Here is an 8,949-nt window from a genome sequence, read left to right on the forward strand (position 1 = left end):
GTTTCTGTTATGAGAAGAGAAATCACCATCTGTGTATTTATCATGCTGATGGAAGGAAACACATGATTCTTCAGGGAAACCTGTAACTATGGTACTTCCCAATATTAATTTCCATTTGGACAAAATGGTGAAAGTTCTAGCTGTGTAGTGTGGCAACTTTTGTGGTGAAATTTACAAATAGAAACCTGTCTTGTCATAGCAGTCTGTTATAGTAATCCTCACAATTGAGAGAATGGCTATACTGGGTCAGACCAAAGGAACGTCTAGGAATTGGTGTTTATACACACCAACCTCTCATTAACAGGCATTAAGAAAGGCACTAGAATATAGTTTCATCAGTGTATTGAGGCCTTGATTCAAGAAAGTAGTACATGCTTGGCTATGCATGAGTCAGAGTCTTGTTGACTTCAGTGGGATCTTAGCTAGAGAGGGCAGACATCACCCAAGGGAAGAGGGATAAAACAGGGGCCAGTGACCTTTCCTCTGATTTCCAGAGGTTAAGGAGAGGGAGACTACATAGCCAAATTTTGAAGTAACATTCATACTGGGCAAACACTATCCCTGACTACATTTTTTCAGTCTGAGGGTAGAGGGGGAAGAGTGCGCGGCTGCGACCTAGGACAGCAGCTTGCGATTGGTGGTAGAGTAGGAAAAGAAAGTTTGGCGTCATGGTGCCGCTTGGTGTAAAACTAAGAAGACCGCTGATCAAGGATCTAAAAATATTTTCGCAGGCCGGGGGGGCTTGTCTGTGGAGCACTAACTCGCAGGAAGCTCTTGTTCAGCCCAGGGCCGGCTCTAGGCACCAGCCAAGTAAGCTGGAGCCGGGCCTGCACTTCGGCCGTTCTTGGGGCGGCGGCGCTCCTTCGTCGGCGGCCCTTCGCTTTATTTTTCTTCGGCGGCCGTTTTTTGGGTTTTTTTTGTTTTGTTTTTTTTGCTTCGCTGCTTGGGGCGGCAAAAAGGTAGAGCCGCCCTGAGTTGAGCCAGCCAGCGGATGCAGTCCAGAAGACAGTGATGTGGGAAGAGACGAGAGGCTGGCAGAGGGCGAGGGCCGCAGGCTGGAAGCGATGCCCACGGCTGCTGCGAGCCCTGAGGAGGCTAAAGCTAATTAGCGAGTGAAAAAACCGGACACCAGATCTCTCTGTCCAGCAGCGACAGGGGCCCCCCACCTGCCTCCGGGCTCCGCCCCTCCGTTAACCGCCCGCCCCCACCCATCCGCGGGCACTGTCTCTCCGCCCGCCCGGCCGGGGGCGCCACCCCCACGCCCAGCCCCAGAGCTGCTTCAACCCTGGGCATCAGCAGGCGCGCAACCGGCTTCGGTACCGACAATGCGCATGCGCTGCTGCAGTTAAGCGCCTGCGCACTAAGGCGAAGGGTGAGTTTGTGTGGCTGGAGGTCCTGCCGCTCCCGGCGTGGTACCGGGGGGGCTCCCCCCACTCCGCTCCCCCGCCTGGGCCGCAGCCGGCCGGCTGAGCGCGAGGACACGCCCGGGAGGCGGCCGGGTCCGGGCGAGGAGCGCTGCGGGCAGAGCCGCGGGGCGGGGCAGCGAATGGCCGGTGTTCGCTCCACCGGAGCCGGGAGCAGGCGGGGGGCAGCGCTCCGCGGGCACCAGCCGCCAGAGGGAGCGTGTTGGCCCGGGCGGGGCGGGTCACGGTGCTGCAGGGAGCGGAGGGACCGGCCCCGCAAGGCTCATTCCCTGTCGGTGTCTGTCTCAGGTCGGGGGATGTAGCCCGCCCCGTCCCTGGAGCCGCTGCCTGATAACGGGACTGCAGGGAGCTGTGCTGGAGGCAGGTGTGTCTGGTGGGCGGGCCTGGCGCGGTGGGAACTTTCTTCTCTGTGTCTTGGCATGGCATCTTTCTCCCTTGATTTCTCCTCCTCCTCCTTCCCCTGCTGTCTTTTCTCCTCCTTCCTTCAGCATCTCCAGCCACAGTCCCCTCTGGTCTCTTCCCCCTCCTGTTGGCCTTTTTTTCTCTCCCATATTCCGCTTCCCTATACTTGGAGTGTCCGATGTTGGAACTACTACTAGTGTTGTAGCGGGGGTAGTTGTACTACTGAGATTATGGTTGGGATTAGTTTACTCTGTAATATATGCTTGTAGTGCATCCAGTATGATGTGTCTAGTGTTAGTATTTAGAGCAATTCACTGCTGGGACATGGCATCAGATTCTTTCAAGGGGAGTAAGAGATACACATTACTGAGTTAGGATAGTGTGTGCAGTGCACATCTTGAAACAATTTACTGCTTCAGGTTTTATCCTGTGATGTATGTGGGTATGACAACAGAAGATGGGATGATAACATACATGGTAGAATGAGAAAATGTGTAGGCAATAAAAAGAATGAAATATAATCATAGAAATGTAGGACTGGAAGGGATCCCACTATGTCATCTAGTCCAGTCCCTGTGCTGAGGCAGGACTAAGTATTATCTGAACCATCACTTACATGTGTTTGTCCAACTTTTTCTTAAAAACTTCCTGTGACAGAGATTCCACAACATGCCTAGGTAATTTGTTCCAGTGCTTAACTACCCTAGCAAAACATTTTTCCTAATGTCTAAACAGTCTCCCTTGCTGCAGTTTAATCCCGTTCCTTGTCTTGCCTTGAGTGGATAAGGAGAACAGTTTATCACCCTCTTTTTTATAACGACCTTTTACGTTCTTCAAGACTGTTATGCCCCCCCCCCCCAGTCTTCTCTCTCCAGATTAAACAAACCCAGTTTTTTAAATCTTTTCTTGGAGGTCATGTTTTCTAGCCCTTTAATCATTTTTGTTGCTGTCTTTTGAACTTTCTCCAGTTTGTCCACATCTTTCCTGAAGTGTGGTGCTCAGAACTGGACACAATGCTCCTGTTGAGGCCTTATCAGTGCTGAGCAGAGCTGAAGAATTACTTTTCATGTCTTGCTTACAACACTCTTGCTAATACTTCCCAGAATGATTTTTGCCTTTTTTGCAACAGTATTTTTGTTAACTCGTATTTAATTTTTGATCCACTATAATCGCCAGATCGTGATGGGGTGTGTGTGTGTGTGTTTTTTTTGGCAGTAATTCCTCCTAGGCAGTCATATCCCATTTTGTATTTGTGCAATTGATAGGTGGGTGATGGCTGGAGGTTAGTAGGTGCACGCTGGGGTTCAAGTGAAGGGTCAATTTAACACCAAATACATACAAATAATGATGTGTAAGGGTGGAGCTGGGGAATCACCTGAAATAGGGGGACAAAGATGGAACAGAAAAGGAAGGTGATAGGGCAACCCAGGGGCAAATCACATATTATATGCAAGAGAATGAGGAGATGATGGGTATTATGGGAAGGGTCAGTGAGTTGAGAGGCTGTTGATTTTGTAGTTATCTGTTGGAAAGTATAGTGTCAACCAAGACTGCCCCCCTCTATGTGCATCTGGAGTGCATATTTGAGTTCATATTGTAGTTAGAGGGATTTGTTGCAGTACTGTATAGGTAGAATTATTAGGGCATAACTTTTTTCTTTTTTTCTCTGCTGGAATAAATATATATTCTGTATACTGAGAAGGAGTGCATGTGTTTTGGTTTATTATTTTTGTGATCATTCTGGATAAAGACCTTGGGTGAAAGCCTGGCCCCGCTTAAATTACCCCCTTGTTTCCCAGGCTATGACTAATGAAGAGTTGAAGAGATTTAATATTTCATTAGAAAGATAGTAACAAAGGTCAGTTTGTTTAGTGAATAAAACAAGTCTTTCTTAAGACTTGTGTAAGTTAAGGCATTCAACCTAAATACATTACTAAGTTATCTTGAGATATGAAAAACACCAAGTGAAATTAATGAGACTGGCCTGGGCTTGATATTTATGTGTAAGATCACAATCACTTGCAGCCAGAGAAACCTTAATGATTTTGAGTGGAACCTGAACAAAGTTGATCAAGAGGAACTGGAGAGAGAGTTGGGGAATAAAGGGAGGAGAAAAGGAGAGGAGAGCAAAGGAAAAGAGGAATGTGAAAAGAGCTAGTTTCACAGGCCAAGGGCAGCTGGGATAATAGTATAGATGCACTTGCTGGGCTATACTGGCAATTTGAGTGGAGCTCAGTCTTGAGTGGAGCTTAGTCTCAGGGTGACTAAAATGTTAATAGGGTGGGAGGGAAATGTCAGGAAAATAAAAGAAACTGCAGAGGGAGTGGGATAGGTGCTGGAACTTGCTGGGGGAGGTCTGGAAAATGTCCTTCAAAACTACACTTTGATGTGGCATAAAGTGAGTGCATTCCTTACAAGAAGCTTCTATGGATCAGGGAGATTGATTTTGACCAGTTCAGACAGGCCGTACCCACTGCCAATGAAAATTATTTGTAAAGGGAGTTTCTTCAGAGAGTATTAAGCTATTTCATTTGGGCCAGTGCTAAAGGATTCTCAGCTGTGTTTATGATGCACGTAGGTTTAGCTGCAAACTTTCTTTTATAGATTGGCAATGGTGAAACATTTATCTTGGTTACTGGATTAATCTTGGCTCGCTCTCTGAGATTTAGGATTTATTTTAGCCCTCAGGAAATAAAATCCCAATTAACCAGTGCAGTAGGGGTTATTTCTCAAGATGCTGTTATCAGCCGGTCAACATTAGAAAGAGAGCCGGAATTAATCTAAATTCTGTCACGCTACTTGATTCTTGACAAATGGTGCCAGTGTTAGTACTTTGTACTGCTGTTGTGGGAAGGGTGATCAAAGTGGTCTGACACTGCAGCATCAACGGATATTGTCTTGAAAGGAAAATATTGATAAAATAACCCCATATTTTTGATCAAAAAGATCAGAATTGTAGAAACTCCTCAACCTAAGAACTGGATTTGTTCCTTATAACTGTCCCCTCCTCACTCTGCTAGCTTTCTTTGAAAAATCTTTCTTGCTATTTGCAGCTTGGCCGTCTACTGTAATTTTACCTGACTCTGGGGATAGTTCAGAATCCTTTTCTTGCCTACTTATTTCTCCAAAATGTTTTCTCTCTGTGGCATCAGCTGGAGGTTACCCAAGAGTGTGGAAGATCCTGGAGAGCTTCACAATAACGCAAGTTATGATGACAGGCTGGAGGTGGCTAAAGAAATCACAATGCTTTCTTGTTCCTGGTGATTTGAGAGTGAACAACATGAGCTTCTGCAGTTTCTTTCGACCTTCACCCCACACATGGCTGCTTACTGCTATATGGTTGGCTGTTTGGTGTGCCTGATGTTGTTGGTGCTTGCTGCATGATTATGTGGTCAGTGTCAGAAAGAAAGAATCTGGTGTTCACTCATACAAAATTAAATATCTTTAGCAATGCAAAGAGATCACTTAATATGAAACGTCTGACAAAACCAAGTGTGGTGAGAGTTAAGTCTAAGACCTTCACTTGAATGAGTCTGAATATCTCAATCCTGCCCATGTTTAAAGGAAGAAAGATGTTCATTGTTCGCTCAGGATTGGTTAGGGCTGTCTGATGTGGAAACTTTAGATGGCTGGGAAAGAAATAGGTCAAATAATGTAAAAGAATCAAAGTGGCTGGTAGGGATTTAAATATTGAATGAATACAATTTAAAATATTTAATAAATTATACTAGATCCTAGTATGACTTGCACTGGCTAGGAGTGAGAAATGATGATGTGTTCTAGAAAAGCTGAAAGAAAATAAGAGTATAGAATGTTTTGGAATTGCCCAAGAACAACAACAACAAAAATAAAAACGTTCTTGCAACTTCTCTTATATTATCCTGGCAGGCTGCTTGTCACTATGGAACATTTATTATGAAAAGATCAAGTGGATTTCATTTAGTTTATTTGTGGGGTAAAGATCGTCAGGAACAAAGTTTGTCACAAGGAATAGATCTGAGATCTATCAAGCCGCATCTTATGACAACATATATTGTGGAGAAGAGTAAAATAGATGTAGAAGAGTTCAAAGAAGTGTGGGAATAGTTTCTAAATCATATTACAAAACAAGGGAAAACTCAAAACGAAATCTCAGATCACCAAATATTTGAAGTGAATGGATCCATGTTATCAAGTTCTAAAACACAAATTATAGAAATTCTTAATGTTTTTTTTTAAGACTAGATAAGCCAGAGGTTGTTACATTAATTATTCAAATTTGCCAAAAAGATCCAATTAAAATAGAGGATTTAACTTTATGGAGATATAGAAATGTTTCATTAGATAATCATAATAAACTAACCAGTGTCCCCTACAGTGAAACTAATGTACAAAGTCTCAGTGGTATTCTGTTCACCAGAAAAAATCTCTTGTGGTTGTTAGCTTTACTTAATGTGAATGTTGGCAAATTGGCTAATGAAATCATCTCCTGTTTTTTTTAGGGAGGGCAGAGATTGGAGTTGAGAATGAGATGAGCCAATCATGAAGGACTATAAGAACATGGTATACTTACATCCACAATAAGCCATATATAAGCCCTGTGTAAGAAACCACATGATGGAGGTGAAGGTGGTCTGGGAGTCCGATAATGACACTTATGACACAGGTGAGGAGCATTCAGATGACTCCAGTCATTCCTCTGAGCGGGTTGGTCGCAAATCTAGTCTCCAGCTGGAGTTAGACTTAGACTATTCTCAACCATGCAGTCCTGGTTGTAGCACTGCTGGACCTTCAGGTAGGCAAGAACTCCCTGTAGAATTGCAGTGTGAAGACGAGGAAACCTATGAGACCTACTACCAGAAGCAAGGTGAGACTATAGCTGGGGTCTTTGTCACTTCCAACACCAACTTTGACCTGCAATGTGAAGATGAGGATCTGGAGTTCTATTCCTCTGAGGAACCTCAGGGAGGATTAAGTGAGGATGATGAAAACATCATTCTTGTTGATGCTTTTGATGAGGAGGACCTGGAGCCCATCTCTGGAGAAGCTTTGCCTTATACGTGCAAGAAGTGTAGTGTCTCTTTTCAGGATCTGGGTGAATTACAAGAACACAACCAGATCCACCTGACAGAGAATTCATACCGATGCCCCATCTGTGGCAAAGAGTTCTTCCATGCGGCGAACTTGCGAATGCACAAGCTCATTCATTCTAGTGACAGACCACACAAGTGTCCAGAGTGTGACAAGGGTTTCATCTGTACAGCTGATATTTGGAGGCACCTACGCAACGTGCACAAGATTGAGCGCTCCAAGGGTGTTTTGGGAAATGGTATGGTTAGGAACCCATGGTCAACATTGCACCAAAACAAGCATGGCAGTGGGGACGCTGACCAGCAGTGTTCAGAAAATAAAAAGCCCGTGGGAGAAGAGTCTAAACCTTACATCTGCTCGACATGTGGCAAAGGTTTCCGTAAACCCAATTTGCTGTCCAGACACAAGGTGATCCACCGACAGGACAAACCACATAAATGTCAAGAATGTGGGAAGTCCTTTGTTGAGCGGCTCAAGTTGAAAAGGCACCAGCAGATTCACTCTGGAGAGCGCCCTTTCTACTGTGAGGAATGTGGAAGGACTTTTACACAGCTGGTGACACTACAGTGCCATCAGCGGACCCATACTGGAGAAAAGCCCTATTCTTGTGCTTACTGTGGTCGTTGCTTCACAGTGTCTGCCACTCTAAGGAAGCATGAGCGCACACATAAAGTGGACAAATCGTAGTATTTAGGGCTCCATGGTTGTGGTCACCGTTGTTTCCTGTTACCTGAACGAGACCTGCTCAAGACTGCTAGAGAAACTACCCCAACCTACACACACAGGTCAGTCCACAGCCCCCTTCTCCAACGACGGCCAGCATAACTCTAATAAGAAAACATTGCCTCATGAGGAACTCCATGATCTCCACAAGTAGTCTTTGTTGACTGGCCCTGCACCTGTCCTCTGGAGTTACAAGAGGAAAAAGCTCCATTTCCATTAAATAATGAGGTCAGTGAAGTCAAAGGATATATATATGGAAGTGAAGTTTCTGGAAGGTACAGGGCATTGTCATAACTAGCTGGACTTTTCTGTGGGTGCATCGAGTTGAGCTTTTTTCTAGGACTGATGGGTTAAATGGAGCCCTTCTGCAGTCCTGGACTCTGAACTGATTGTGACTGCTCTCCAGCACTTGATTTGGAGATATGTCATTTTTTTTGCCTTTGCAAGGACTGCACAGTTCGTTTAATCAGAGCTGGCCCATCCGTACCTTCTCCCTGTTTATTCTGTCATGTTTTCTAATGAAGTATCTTTATTTTGAAGAGAGGGATCATGTTGTTTGTAAAAATCCAGGACTTTATTAAACTGGATAATTAATTCAGTTGCATCCTTTATGCATGCACTTGCCTATGGATTTATTGATCTTTGATGTGCTTACATAACCCATGTCCTATATATGTATATTGATAAACGGAGAGAGTGTTGTATGGCTCACTGTGATAGTGCATATGAGTATGGTGGGTTGCCTGTATGGATTTGTGCCACTTGTGGCTAGGTGGAGAGCCTTTCCTCTTCCCAGCCACTGCATTACAGTAAGAAATGTCAGAAAGTTTAAAATCAGAAAATGCTAATAAAAATAAGGAGAATACTCCTGATTTTTACACTGTTAATATTTAGATTTAAGGTTCCTCACTCTAGAAGATGCAATATGCTAAGCAGTATCTGTCTTTATTAGAAATTCTAGGGCACTTTTAAAGGGATGGTGTCAACTTAATTTTCTTTTCTAAACTGACTGACTAGCCCCCCTTGCCAAATTTTCAGCTACTGAACCCTTAAAATAGCATGCCTTTTAAAGTTTTTTAACATGTTTTAAATGTGGTTTCTGGTTTGCTATGTGTTGGGGGGCGGTCCCAGAAGGGTCTTTTGGGTTGGCCTAAGAGGAACACCTCTCCTCCTGTATCCTTTTACTTCACTTGTGTGCTGATTGTTCTCTTTTTTTCATTTCAGCTCTGCTTCTGCTGTTACTGCTAACCACCCATTTTTTTTCAAATTTCTGAGAATGTTGTTCACAAAAACAGTGAACCTGACTCTCTCTACTTTGGGCATTTGACAA

General features: G+C 44.3%; 1 protein-coding gene across 3 annotated transcripts; it reads left to right on the top strand.

Moving 5' to 3' along the window:
- The first annotated feature begins 1,322 nt into the window (after positions 1-1,322).
- Positions 1,323-8,506, top strand: LOC311525287 (uncharacterized protein). 3 transcript variants are annotated; one of them, XM_084637297.1, is made up of 3 exons: positions 1,379-1,788; positions 4,979-5,217; positions 6,308-8,506. In XM_084637297.1, exon 3 carries the CDS (start codon positions 6,420-6,422, stop codon positions 7,581-7,583), a length of 1,164 nt encoding a protein of 387 aa, XP_084493423.1. In that variant the 5' UTR covers positions 1,379-1,788; positions 4,979-5,217; positions 6,308-6,419; the 3' UTR covers positions 7,584-8,506. The 3 variants fall into 3 exon arrangements, with proteins under 3 accessions (XP_084493424.1, XP_084493423.1, XP_084493422.1); XM_084637298.1 differs by lacking the exons at positions 1,379-1,788; positions 4,979-5,217 and adding an exon at positions 1,323-1,372; XM_084637296.1 differs by lacking the exon at positions 4,979-5,217.
- The last annotated feature ends 443 nt before the right edge of the window (positions 8,507-8,949 follow it).

The sequence above is a fragment of the Lepidochelys olivacea genome (assembly GCF_965140295.1).
Source record: "Lepidochelys olivacea isolate rLepOli2 genome assembly, chromosome: 8".
NCBI lineage: Eukaryota > Metazoa > Chordata > Testudines > Cheloniidae > Lepidochelys > Lepidochelys olivacea.